This window comes from Aquarana catesbeiana, linkage group LG01 (assembly GCF_042186555.1).
Source record: "Aquarana catesbeiana isolate 2022-GZ linkage group LG01, ASM4218655v1, whole genome shotgun sequence".
NCBI classification, from domain to species: Eukaryota; Metazoa; Chordata; class Amphibia; order Anura; family Ranidae; genus Aquarana; species Aquarana catesbeiana.
The window spans coordinates 572,227,095-572,241,519 of NC_133324.1; the positions used below are offsets into that span (position 1 = coordinate 572,227,095).

The window sequence follows — 14,425 nt, forward strand, 5'->3', positions numbered from 1 at the left end:
ACAAGATTGTAGACCTAACACAAAGCTGGAATGGGCTACAAGACCATCACCAAGCAGCTTGGAGAGAAGGTGACAACAGTTGCTGCGATTATTCACATAATGGAGGAAACACAAAATAACTCAATTTCCCTTGGTCTGGGGCTCCATGCAAGATCTCACCTCGTAGAGTTTTAATGATCATGAGAATGGTGAAGAATCTGCCCAGAACTACACGGGAGGATCTTGGCAATGATCTCAAGGCAGCTGGGACCATAGTCACCAAGAACACAATTGGTAACACACTACGCCGTGAAGGACTGAAATCCTGCAGCACCCGCAAGGTCCCCCTGCTTAAGAAAGCACATGTACAGGCCTGTCTGAAGTTTGCTAATGAACATCTGAATGATTCAGAGGAGAACTGGGTGAAAGTGTTGTGGTCAAATGAGACCAAAATCGAGCTCTTTTGCATCAACTCAACTCGCTGTATTTGGAGGAGGAGGAGGAATGCGGCCTATGACCCCAAGAACACTATACCCACCGTCAAACATGGAGGTGGAAACATTATGCTTTGGGGGGTATTTTCTGCTAAGGACAACTTTGCCGCATCAAACGGACCATGTACCGTCAAATCTTAGGTGAGAACCACCTTCCCTCAGCCAGGGCATTGAAAATGGGTTGTGGATGGGTCTTCCAGCATGACAATGACCCAAAACACACAGCCAAGGCAACAAGTGGCTCAAGAAGAAGCACATTAAGGTCCTGGAGTGGCCTAGCCAGTCTCCAGACCTTAATCCCATAAAAAATGTGGAGGGAGCTGAAGGTTCGAGTCACCAAACATCAGCCTCGAAACCTTTATGACTTGGAGAGAATCTGCAAAGAGAAGTGGGACAAAATCCCTCCTGAGATGTGTGCAAACCTGGTGGCCAACTACAAGAAACGTCTGACCTCTGTGATTGCCAACAAGGGTTTTGCCAACAAGTACTAAGTCATGTTTTGTGAAGGGGTCAAATACTTATTTCACTCATTAAAAAGAAAATCAATAACTTTTTTGAAATGCGTTTTTCTGGATATTTTTGTTATTCTGTCACTGTTAAAATAAACCTACCATATTAATTATAGACTGATCATTTTTCTTGTCAGTGGACAAACGTACAAAATCAGCAGTACCCTCACTGTATCTTAATGTTATGCCACCAATTTATGCAAACTTTTTTTCACTGCATGCTCTGCAACCTAGCTCTCCTGAAGTAAAAAGCATAAGTTCACTTTGAGTTTTACCATTCTGCTAGGTTACATAAAAGTCGCATTGATGGGATAGCACGCCGAGGCATATGTTCTTAATATTAAATATATGGGGTGCATGTAAATTATGTAAATGCGGTCTTGTTAAAGACAATAAGAAATTCTTACATTACCCACCATTTACCCCCAACAAAAACAAAGAAAAAACAAATACATTTATCCATACTTGCTACTGAACAAAAGCCCCCATCTTTACCGAATAAAAAAAAAAAAAAAAGTATAATATGTTGGGGCAGTCTACAAGCTTAAAAGATGTGTGCGACTGAGACATTTCTCAAAAAAAAAAAAAAAAAAAAAAAATGCTCTGGCATTAAAGTGGTTAAATATCCATTTCTTTGCTTTAATAAATAGGCCTATGGAATATTTTTTTTTATACATGGTTCTGAAACACTGGCCAAATTCAATCATATTTTTAATTGATTCAAATGGATACTTGTGTTATTGGAGCCAAAGCTAAACTGAAGAAAGTAAATTTTTCTTCTCAACTAATGTATCGCCATCTTGTGGCACACTTGCCTATTGCACTGGTAAGTGCAACTAATTTTGTTTAGGAAAACAACAAGTCGTATATGTTGTATACACTGCAAGGATTTTAAAGTTCAGGACAAACTGTTACCTTTCCTAAACTGAATGCGAATAGGACACTCTGCCTACATAAGGACCAACTGTACAGTCTCAGCTTTGTAATAGAACAGGAGTATCATTTACATCCCTTTAGCAGTAAAAGACCCACAGAGCATTTAAGCTAAAAAAAAAGGGTAAAAAATAAAAATGCAGCTGAGGTATATGTTGTAAGCCTATATGCAGAAAGTTACATTTAATATGACAAAATGACACTTTGTATGAGCTTACCTCATCTGTTCCAATAAGACCTAACTTAACCCTTGACTGGTCCAGGCACAAGACATCACTATATCTATTCTTTGATTGATTGTAAGGCTTCCTGTGGAAAAAGAAGACATTAATGCTTTTGTGTTGCCAACATATAAACCTAATCCACAGACGCTATCGCTATAGTACCCTAAATTGTTTCAGATTTAGTTGTCATAAACCTAAGAGTTTAGCCGTGCAAAAACAAATTCCTTTCTGGGGAAAATTCTTTGTAATTTAAAAAGGTTCTCCAGGAAGTTGACACATTTCAAATCAAACTTTAGTAAAGAAAATATTATAGCACACCCTTGCTTAACCACCTCTAGTATGGGGCAATTCTGACATTTCTCTCATACAGGATAGATAGATATTTTTTTTTTTGCTAGAAAATTACCTAAAACCCCAAAACTTTATATTTTTTATAAGCAGAGACCCTACAGAATAAAATGGTTGTTGTGGTTTATCAAACGTAAATTTTCAGGAACAAATATATTTTAATGAATTCTACTGAATACAAACAATATAATACCAAAAATGTAAAAGATGATGTTACGCTGAGTAAATAGATACCCAACATGTCGCACTTTAAAATTGTGCACGCCCAGGGAATGGTGTCAAAGTAAGGTGTGGTGCTAGAATGTTTGCTCTCACTCTGATGGCAATAGTTGACGTATGGTGCGATCAACATGTACATATGCATGCAGGGCACCTACAGTCCCTTGTTTAAAATTTTATTTTTGACACTTTTTTTTTTTTTTTTAATAAACTTTATTGCTGTCACAAGGGATAAATAACATCCCTTGTGATAGCATGGGCCGTGACAGGTCCTCTTTATGGAGAGATCTGGGATTTATTAGAAGGGGACATCCTTCTGCCACCTGTAAAAGCGATCAGGCGGCTGTTTAGGCACTCGGATCATTTTCACATTGTAAAGGAATTGCCAGCTGAAGAAATATCAGGATCATGGCTGCAGCTATGACTCGCATATCACCGCTCCCGTCTGAAGGGAAGTGGTTAAGTTTTAATATAAAGCTATATTATAAAAGCCTTACTGGAACAGATTAAGGGTCATCAAAAAGATTAAATGCTTTCTTGGAGAAAATGCTCTTCCAAAATGCCTCCAGTGCTGGTCACATATCAAAAGCCTAAGCATTTAAACCAAACGATCTCTGCTAAAGGCTTTTAAAAAGGTTAGCAATACTCCAGGAAAAAAAGTCATATACTATCCCATAAGCCTAGTACACACGGGCCGAATGCCAGGTGGCATCGGCCGGTTCAATAGAAACCTTTAGTTGGCTTCTGACCGAAAATGGTCTGCTGAGTGGCTTGCTATTAGCGCTCTCAGCCAATGGCATCAACAGGGGCCGCACCCCTTTTCAGAACAGAATAGCTCAGTAGGGAGATTGCTGTACTAACATGGCATAGTTAGTACAGCAGCTTCTCTCGAGCGGTCAGTTTTTCTTCATTCAGCACACTTGAGTTGAACGGAAAAAAAAAAACACTCACTAGTAGTGTGTACAAGGCTTTAGGCTGTCCTTTGTCCAAGCCAACTTTATGTTAAAGGCCAACTCAACTCTGGGCAAATCTTAAAACATAACTGGAAAACCACAATTGCTCTTTGTAGGACTTTGAAGGCAACTTCTAACCCAAAAAGAAGAATAATTAACATTTATTTTCTCGATTTAAAAGGTTTGAAATCACAAATATTACATAGTATAAAATATTGTACAAAATTATACAATGTGATATGTGATGTAATAGAGATGGTTCAAACCTTTTAAAATCGAGAAAATAAATATTCTTTTAATCTTGTTTTTGGGTTAAAAGTTGCCTTCAAAGTCCCACAAAGAGCAATTGTGGTTTTCCAGATATAATTAACAAGAATGGTGGAAACCACACCCAGAGTCACACACAAAGGCCCTGACGAAGAGGCCTCGTCCGCGAAATGCGTAGGCCATAACTCTGTTAAAATCGGGGATTTGCACACCCTGAATCCATTTCAACGGTATTAACTGTAATATATGATTAACTTTTATACTGAATAAAATAAAATGTATTTTCTCATTAATTGTTTTGCATCTATTTATACTTCTTAGAGGCACAATTAAAGTCCCATTCAGTTCTATATACCTTTTTAGGAACACATTTGCACAGAGTCACACACAATTGTAATTTTAAAACATAATTTCCGCCCTACTTTAAATTAACACCACTTAATAATCTCAAACTCCTCATTTTTCTACTCTACAAAACTCATGATTTACTAAAACCTTTTCATCCTTGGACTTCTCATTTTTACTTTAATGGGTTAATCCAACTTTTACCACAATCATGACAAAATCACACCACGGTTTGTGTGCCATTGAAAATAACGGGGATTGCCAGGGAGATGTGGAATCGCAGGCTGATTCCGCCCGCAATCCGGAACGCCAGTGTCAACGGAGCCTCAGGTTCGCTGTGTGCAGAGAATTTTCTCTAGTGGGAAATTAATCTAAGTGCAACCAGACAGAGTAATCATCACCGGGGCAGGTAACAGCACAGTTAAACTTACACACACACACACACACACACACACACACACACACACACACACACACTGGCTGCCACCATGTGTTTAAACAGAAATGCTCACTGTTCACATCATCTTTTGTTGCAATTTTGACCTTAAAGTGGTTGTGGTGTTTTTTTAAATAAACATATCTATACTTACCTGCTATGTGCACCAGAATTGCACAGAGCGGCCCTGTTCCTCCTCTTGTCGCACCTCCTGCTCCTCCTCTCTTGCTGGTGCACCAATTGGAAACAGATTCCCATTGGGGCACTAGTGCAGGCTCCATCCCCCCCCCCCCCAGTTGATTGACAGGAGTGGAAGCCAATGGCTCACGCTGCTATCGATCTGCCCAGGGAGGAGGGACAAAGCCAGGAGAGCCACAGCTCTAATGCATAGCACTGGATCACGATGGGGTTCAAGTAAGTGTGAGGAGGGTGAGGGGGAGAGTCTGACACATGGAATGCATTAAGGTAAAAAAAAAAAAAAAAAACCTTAAGGCTTTAGAACAACTTGAAGCCTGCGTACACACTTCCGTGCGGGACAACGCATGTGATTTGCACAGGAATTGCACCTCATTCCTGTGAAAATCACATGTGATGTCTGTGTGTTGTGATTTGAGCCATTCATTCTGTATGGCTCAAATTGCACCGCATTCATACCAAAATGGTGCAGGACCCTGTTTTTGCCGCGCATGAATCGGATAGCATGGGTGTTCACACCCATGCAATCCAATTCTGGCAATCACACTACGTTTTGCGTGCTGTTTCGGGGTGTTGTTAATTCAGAGTTTTGATGGCAAGCGATAGCTACAATTGCTCCCCAACTAGAGCATTTATATATAGAACATAAGCAATTAAAGGGTCCAATGGGTGGGCGGAATTGTTTTTGGTTGTTTAGCAGACACACCTAATGCCACTTTTTCTAAAAGCATTTGACAAGGTTTTGCAACCAATATATTGCACAGAATTAAAATAACAGTTTGTTAGAAACCAAATTATATAAATCAGATCTATATAATACTTAAGAGATTTAAAGTGATATTAAAGCCTTTTTTAAGCCCTTTCAGCAGCTCATTTAATCACTTACGTCGTAAGTAGCTTTTTTTAAAATCTTGTACTCCTTATCTAAATTCCTGTATAATCTGCTGCCATGACTGCTGCCCCATGTTTCCTGTTTCAGGGTGGCTCCTTTCTCTTGCAGCATCCTGTGACGCCACCCATGCATTCAGGGACTAGAGCCGTCTCCCTACACTGTGTTCATGAAAAGAAACACACAGCCATGTAGCCGGTGATGGCAGGGCACTCCCCTGCTTCTCCCTCCTCCAAGCTAACAGCCTGGCTGGAGATGGCACTGTCCACTGAACTCTTTCCTGTGAAGACCAGAAGTTTAGGGAAGCAGCACTGAGAAGAAGCAGGAGCCAGTAGCACTGAATATTTTAAACAGCAAGTGCTGTACTTTAAATGTTTTCCATTGGCCTTCTGCTCCATATAATATAGGCATGTTTGATTGTCATTTTCTTATACATTATTGTAGTCATGCATTAGGACTAAAACTTCATTAGTCAGATTTATTGAATATGGTATTTAACAAAAAAAAAAAAAAACCAGGACCAGAACGCGTACTGCTTTAAACTGCGCTGCCAGACTATTTACAGCATGGCATTTTATGTCAAGGCCTAATTATAAGTCTTGAGGCTTTGCAGATACTGGGCCAAGTAGGATACATGATGTTTCTATATTCACTCCAACTGACCTGTTTTGCACATTGTCTCTTACCAGCTGGACTAACGCGTCACCGCTCATGAAAGTCTAGCACAAACATGAGAAGTCCAATGCCCCCCCCCCCCCCCCCCCCATTATGCATAATTTTCATTATAAACACCAAACTTGGTGAATATATATATATATATATATATATATATATATATATATATATATATATACACACACACCACACATATACCCAGTCTGAATAATAAGAATAAAAAAAGAGAATAGGCACAACTTTGTAAAATGCATAATCAAGGCATTTGTTTTTTTATTCTATTAGTTCTAAGCCAGGAGACCCAGTACAGGCACTCGCAACAAGTCTTCAGAAATCAGGACAGACAAAACTGCCAGAGCTCGGTTCCTGATAAACTTTGCAAGAAACCCCATATGTACTGGCCCAACCTGAATAGCGGAGTCCTGTGCTAGCTGGAACCCAGAAGAGTGGGTGAATTGCGACAGCAGGAACGTCACAGAGGGAACATCTGAACCCAAAAACAGAATATATATCAGCAGACTAATAATCCTTAAATGTGGCGGCTATGTTAGTTTCTTTTTATTTATTTTTTCCTTCATTTTTGATTGGTGATCCAGCCTGCTTTAGGGATTTTCTATGGAGAAGAAACAATCATAACAGAACGGCAAAAGACACCCATTCTCCCAAGGACACAAAGTGAAACCAAGCTGGTGGGCGGTGTTATAGCATATAGGGGGCTGGCATTCAGTCTTCGTGTCTCCTGTAGGCAGTACCATAGCCTAGGTTGCTTATTATAATCAAGTTATGTCCCTCAACGAACAATAGAGAAAGTGCCTGGAGTTTAAGGGTGCAGATATATCATACCTTTGCCTTGTACTTTAGATCCCACCGAGACCAAAGTAAAGGGTAGGGTACTGCAGTAGACAAAACTTCAAATAAACATTATCACTACTGTTGAGTGTTCACTGATGATAATACCAGAAAGAGGAGTATGTAATGTATATATCGTCTCTCCTATAGACTGTTTTTGCTCGACAAAGTCATACACAATGACAACGAAATGCATTGCGGCTATAGCTGGATCTCTGCAGTGGCTACTGCCTCTGACATCTCTTCCTTTACCTTTCAGTGAGACCTAAGATTTGAGCTAGCCACCATTGATGACCAGGCAGGTGACTATATATATATATATATATACACACACATACATACATATACACACACACACACACATATAATCAAAAAGTTAAATTTCGCACAAACGATCTGCCAATTTTCGGATCGTTAGTATGGTGCTTTCGACAGCAGAGTATGAATTTTCGTACGACAAAAACTGATTATGCAGGCTATCAAATTTTAATTGTACGTGAAGACAACGTCTGATTTTCGTTTAATTAGTACAGTTTTCATCCGAAAAAAATCTTAAGAGCAAGACTACACATGCTCAGAAACAAATACATAGAAAACAATTCAACATATTGCATCACTTCTGAAGTTGAATTCTGTCGTACGAGAATTTTACTATGTTGAGTAACCTCTTCACTTTCGATATGAGACTAGCATGCAACAAAAAACGGACGAACATTCGTCCGAAAATCTGATCGTGTGTACGAGGCTTTACTCGCCACCAGTTGCCCCACCCAACCCCTACCTTGCCCGCCCCTAAACACGCCCTCATACATGATCTCATTAAATGGAACTGTTATATGTTTTAACAAGTCAGATTAAGGAAATAATTGCTGATTACTGGTATTGGTTATTCTCATTTTTTTCCTTATTAAGTGTATTCATTTGGCAAACAAAATGGATTTATATGCTTCTCAGCTATTTGGATAAGGGTTTTTACACCCCGAGCTCAGTTTTTATTATATAACTGAATATAATTTTCTCTTTATTTAAACACTGCTAAAACAAAAATAAAGCAGATATAACCAGAACTGTTTAGTTTGATGCAGTAATAGTCATAGATTTCTTGATGTGTGCCCTGAAAAACAATAATAGTGAAGTTAGTCAGGCTAAAAAAGCCCCAAACACTCATGATGAAATGTCACCAGCAAGCCATGATATCACCCCAGTGCACAGCCCTCCCTGGGTGCCCTTCACAATGTATGGATGTGCATATGACACAGAGGTGGCCCCACGTGTATATATGACACCTCTCTGGTGTCACACAAGGCAGCAGTTGGAGGGTGGTGAGGGCACTTACCCATCGGTACAACTTCTTGCTGGACCTCCTTCCTATACTGCCGGCCTTTCTCCTAGTTACACCACTACTCAGGGAGGCGAACAGCCCTGGGTTACAAGCGCCAGGCTGCCACTCTACCCATCTCTTCCGGTCTCGGCGCTGGCTTCGGGTTGATACTCAGTATTTAAAACTGCGCATGTGTTGGCGTCCAAGGGAAATTGCACAAGCGTGGCAGGTGCCATGCTGCACTCTGGGTTGGATGGCAAACCAGGTATGTTGCGAAGCCGCACAAACGTCACACAACATGACTGCTCTGATGACCGCCCATGCCCCAATCAGTGGCGGCCGTGGAGGGGAAAAAAGTAACAATGTCTAAAAAGTGCATTTGTGTTTTCATTAGCTGAGGGGGCATGTGGGGTGGCCAATGAGCGAAGTGGGAGGGTTCCAAGCATGAAGGGCGAGGGGAGGAGAATCGCCCACCATCCCCCCTTCGATACGGCCACACTCGCCCTCAGATTATTTCCACTCTCCAAATGCGGGCAGGCAAGTGTAAATTTTGAGGTCTGCTATTAGGACAAACTGAGTGGACTATCCATCTGCATCTTTGGCTGAGCTCTTTAGCACAAAATGCATGTATGCTATAAATGAAAGCCACATTATCATGGGTACATTACTATTACCAGCTGTATTACTAACGGCCCCTAAATCTACAATTCATTTATACTTAAATATATATATATATATATATATATATATATATATATATATATATATATATATATATATATATATATATATATATATATATATATACACACACACATATAATACATCACACACGCATACAGGGTAAAATAAGTATTTAACACGCTGCTATTTTTCTAGGTAAATATATTTCTAAAAAGGTGCTATTTGACATGAAATGTACACATGTCGGTAACAACCCATGCAATCCATACAAAGAAACAAAAAAAAAAAAAATAAGTTCAGAAAGGTGAACACAGAGGTGCTCCTCGCAATATTTCTGACAGAGGAGTCAAAGGAATTATCAGAACAGTTGTCCAAGAGCCAAAGACCACATGTGGAGAGCTTCAGAAAGACCTGGAATTAGCAGGTACAATTGTTTCAAAGAAAACAAGTAATGCACTCAACTGCCATGACCTGTATGCACGCTCACCACACAAAACTCCATTACTGAAGAAAAAGCATGTTGAAGCTTGTTTAAAGTTTTCTGCAGAACATGTAGACAAGCTTGTGAAATACTAGGGTAAATAGTCTGGTCAGATGAGACCAAAATTGAACTCTTTGGATGCCATAATACACACAATGTTTGGAGGTCAAATGGCACTGCACATCACCCCAAAAACACCATACCAACAGTGAAGTTTGGAGGTGGGAACATCATGATGTGCGGCTGTTTTTCAGCATATGGTACTGGCATACTTCAGATCATTGAAAAAGGGATGAATGGAAAAATGTACCAAGACATTCTTGATAAAAATCTGCTGCCATCTACCAGGATGATTTAGATAAAATGAGGGTGGACATTTCAGCAAGACAATTTACTAAAGGCAAATCCACTCTGCACTACAAGTGCACTTGTAAGTGCAGTCGATGTAGAGCACTGTAGATCTGAGGGGAAGCTCTGCTGATTTTATCATCCAATCATGTGCAAGCAAAAATGCTGTTTTTTATTTTCCTTGCATGTCCCCCTCAGATCTACTTGTAGTGCAAAGTGGATTTGCCTTTAGTAAATAACCCCCAATGATTACAAACACAAAGCCAAAGAAAACTCTCAATTGTTTCAAAGAAAAAAAAATAAAGCTGCTAGAATGGCCCAGCTAATCACCTAACTTGAATCCAATAGAAAATCTATGTAACAAACTAAATATCAGAGTTCACAGAAGAGGCCCACGGAACCTTCAAGATTTGAAGACTGTTTGTGTGGAAGAATGGGCCAAAATCACATCTGACAATGCACATGACTAGTTTCTTCATACAGGAGGCATCTTGAAGCTGTCATTACCAACAAAAGTACTAAAATTAATTTTAGTTAGCGTGTTCAATACTTTTTCCCTGTGTCATTCCATTTTATTACACAACTTAATTTCTGAACTTATTTGTTTTGGTTTTTTTGTATGTATGGATTGCATGGATTGTTACTGACATGTGGTGAAAATTTCATGTCAATCGCACCTTTAGAAATATACTGACCTAGAAAAATTGTGATGTGTTCAATACTTATTTTACCCGCTGTATATATAATTTATTTTTAAACTTAAACAACAAAAACATACATGCTTCTTACAAGAATTTATAGATATATACTGCATGCATGAACACTTTGGCTAAATATTTTGTCTGTGCTATATGACTTTTCCAGCAATACTATATATGTGCTTTGCAATGTACCCACAACTAACTGAGATCATGTAAAAAAAACTTATCTGCACATGTTCTATTTACAAGGATATTTGAATTACACATGAAGATTTCAAATTATACTTCCCGTCTACCCATCGTTCTGTACGTGCTTGTAACTTGTTTCACTCCCAGGTCCGTACGGACGTACAGAAGTGCCTGCAGGTAGCCAAGTCAGTACGGCATACGGACCTCCTTTCTCCCTCTCCTATAAGCTTATGGTCACTTCAATGACCATAAGCTTAAACCAGAATTGTTCAGCAGACTCTGCTGAACAATTCAATAACCCTGATCAGTGGATTACAACCCGCTGATCAGAGTTAGTAACTCCCCTCACTCTCCTTTCCTATCCCCTTCAACCCCCCCTCCCAAGCACTGAGTACCCCCCAAAGTCGATCTCCGCAGCCACTATCATGAGCTGGCACCCCCCCACCCCCCCAAAAAAAAAAAAAAAATATATAAAATGACTACAGAAAAAAGTAAAAAAATTGAAAAACAAAAAAAAACACAAAAAAAACAAACATAGTAAGACCCCCCCAAGGTCCACCCGCATTCACCCCCCCCCCCCCACGGTGAGGGTCCTCCCGCCCAACCCGATCCGTCCTGATTTGCCAGGAGAAGCTGGAAGACGATAGCGAATATTGACAATTAACTGACAATTGCGCGGTCATGCGTGGCTCCCAAACAAATTGACGTCCTTTTTTTCCCCACAAATAGAGCTTTCTTTTGGTGGTATTTGATCGCCTCTGCGATTTTTATTTTTTGTGCTATAAACAAAATAAGAGCGACAATTTTGAAAAAAATGCATTATTTCTTACATTTTGCTATAATAAATATCCCCCAAAAATATATAAAAAACATTTTTTTTCCTCAGTTTAGGCCGATCGTATTCTACATATTTTTGGTAAAAAGAGAAAAAAAAAAATCGCAATAAGCGTTTGATTGGTTTGCGCAAAAGTTATAGTGTTTACTAAATAGGGGATAGTTTTATGGCATTTTTATTAATAATTTTTTTTTTTTTACTAGTAATGGCGGCAATCAGCGATTTTTATTGTGACTGCGACGTTATGGCGGACATGTCGGACATTTGTGACACATTTTTGGGACCATTGACATTTATACAGCGATCAGTGCGATTAAAAATGCACTGATTACTGTGTAAATGACACTGGCAGTGAAGGGGTTAACCACTAGGGGGCGGGGAGGGGTTAAGTATGTCCTAGGGGAGTGATTCTAACTGTAGGGGGGATGGGCTGTGTGTGTGATGTCACTGATCTCTGCTCCGATGACAGGGAGCAGAGATCCAGTGACACTGTCACTAGGCAGAACGGAGATGCTGTTTACATCAGCATCTCCCCGCTTGTCCTCTCCGTGAGGCGATCGTGGGTATCCCCACGGCGATCGAGTCTGCGGGACCCGCGACCAGACTCACGGAGCTCCCGGCCGGCGCGCGCACGCAATGGAACGGCGGGGTATTCAATTGGACGTACCTGTAAGTCCATTTGCCCAGCCGTGCCATTCTGCCGACGTACATCGGCATGCGCCGGTCGGGAACCGGTTAAAGTGTAAGTCCAGGCAAAACCTTACTAATGCTAAACCTGCTCTGTGCCACTTTCCAAGCTTAACCGATCTAACCCTGTAAAGCAAAACTCACTGTACTTAACTATTCTGCACCCAAACCCAGCTGGTCTTCAGCGGTGGATGCTGTGTGCAGTAGAGGACAGACAACGGCTGTGAAATGAATAGGAAGAGATGTCACCCATAGACTTACTATGGGGCTTCTGTTGTCGGATGCCTCTCCTGCAGAAGCCGCCGCTGACAGCTGATGCTGGGACCGGACCGGCTGCAGGATAGGCAAGTACAGTGATTTTTGCTTTACAAGGTTAGATAGATAAGGTTTACAATGTGGCACAAAGCAGGTTTAGTGTTAGGTTTTGCCTGGGCTTCTCCTTTAATGGATTGTTTACATGTGTAGACTGCAGCTGTTTTACCAGTTGGGCTGAGAAGTCAGGGAAGTAAAATCTCATCCATTCATGGGACTAGTCCTGATTAAAAAAAAACATTTCCAGCCAGCTAAAATTGCTCTTTTGGGAAGAAAGTTATACAGCGATACATTTTTCACCTTTATAGCCAAGTTTGGTTACTTTTTTGCCATTGCACTAGCTTTCCCTGTGAGGAAACAATTACCCCCTTCAACTGTATACTCTTGTAGGCCTTGTTTACATCATGTGCAGAGACATCAGTTTTTCTGCACGCATTCTGCAAGGGCACAAAAAAAAATCCAATTGTTCTCTATGTGCCCTGTTCACACCATTGTTTCTGCACAGAAATCCACAGTGTGTATGCAGTTTTCTGTGTAGAAATAAAAAAACTCGTGACATTAACACAGTAGTGTGAACAGGGCACATAACTGATGCACGTAAAAACAGATGTAAACGTGCTAAAAACTCACTGAGGCCTCGTTCACACCATGGTGCAGAGGCGTCAGTTTTTCTGCATGCGTACTGCAAGGACACAAAAATAAATAAATTGTTCTCTATGTGCCCTGTTTACACCACAACACGTGGTACTACGTGCAGATTTGGTGGTGTATGCAGTTTTCTGCACAGGAAAAAACTGACATGACATCAACATTGGTGTGAATAGGGCACATAACTGACACGCATGAAAACTGATGTAAACTGACGTGAGACTGATGTCTCTGCAAGTGAAATCTGCACAGTTTCCAAATCAGTTTTCATGCACCTATGCACGGTGTGAACAAGCCCTAAAACGCGCATGAAAACTGATGTATACTGATGTCTCTGCAAGTGAAATATGTGCACACATGGTGTGAACAAGCCCCTAAGGTGATATATACCGATGCTCAAATGTCCTGTGACCTTATTTCAAAGCGCTGCTCAGCGCTCTTCTCTCCCAGTCTGACAGCTACAGCGGGAGGGGCCGAGAACTCCCACTGACGTCAGCCGGAAGGAGGAGGGAGAAGGGGAGAAGGGGAGAAGAGAGGTGAGCAGTCACGTGAGCGCCAAGCGATGCTCTGAAATAAGGTAGAAAGCGGCATTTTTTTTTTAAAAGCACATACACAGTGGGCACATAACATTATCTAACAGAGCCGATTGTAGGAATATAACCAATTTATTATAGCAGCAGGAAGGGAAGTGACTGACACAGCTCAGGGGCAGGCAGGGAGGGAGGAGGAGAGGAGGGAGGGGGAGAGGAGGACAGAGGAGAGCTGCAGATAGCGGCGGATGACAGAGGCATGTAAACTGACCAGGGTGTTAGAGCTCAGCAGCCATAATAGTTACATAGTAGGTGAGGTTGAAAAAAAAGACAAGTCCAACCTATGATAAACTGTGGACAGTATACAGGAGGGG

General features: G+C 40.8%; 1 protein-coding gene across 2 annotated transcripts in view; it reads right to left on the reverse strand.

Annotated features, from left to right (window-relative positions):
* The window catches only part of LOC141106574 (tyrosine-protein phosphatase non-receptor type 9-like), a 101,191-nt gene that overhangs the window by 23,564 nt on the left and 63,202 nt on the right, over positions 1-14,425 (reverse strand). For both annotated transcript variants that reach the window (XM_073597468.1, XM_073597458.1), the window contains one exon: positions 2,134-2,224. In XM_073597468.1, coding sequence (XP_073453569.1) covers positions 2,134-2,224 — 91 coding nt within the window. The remainder of the gene's footprint in view (positions 1-2,133; positions 2,225-14,425) is intronic.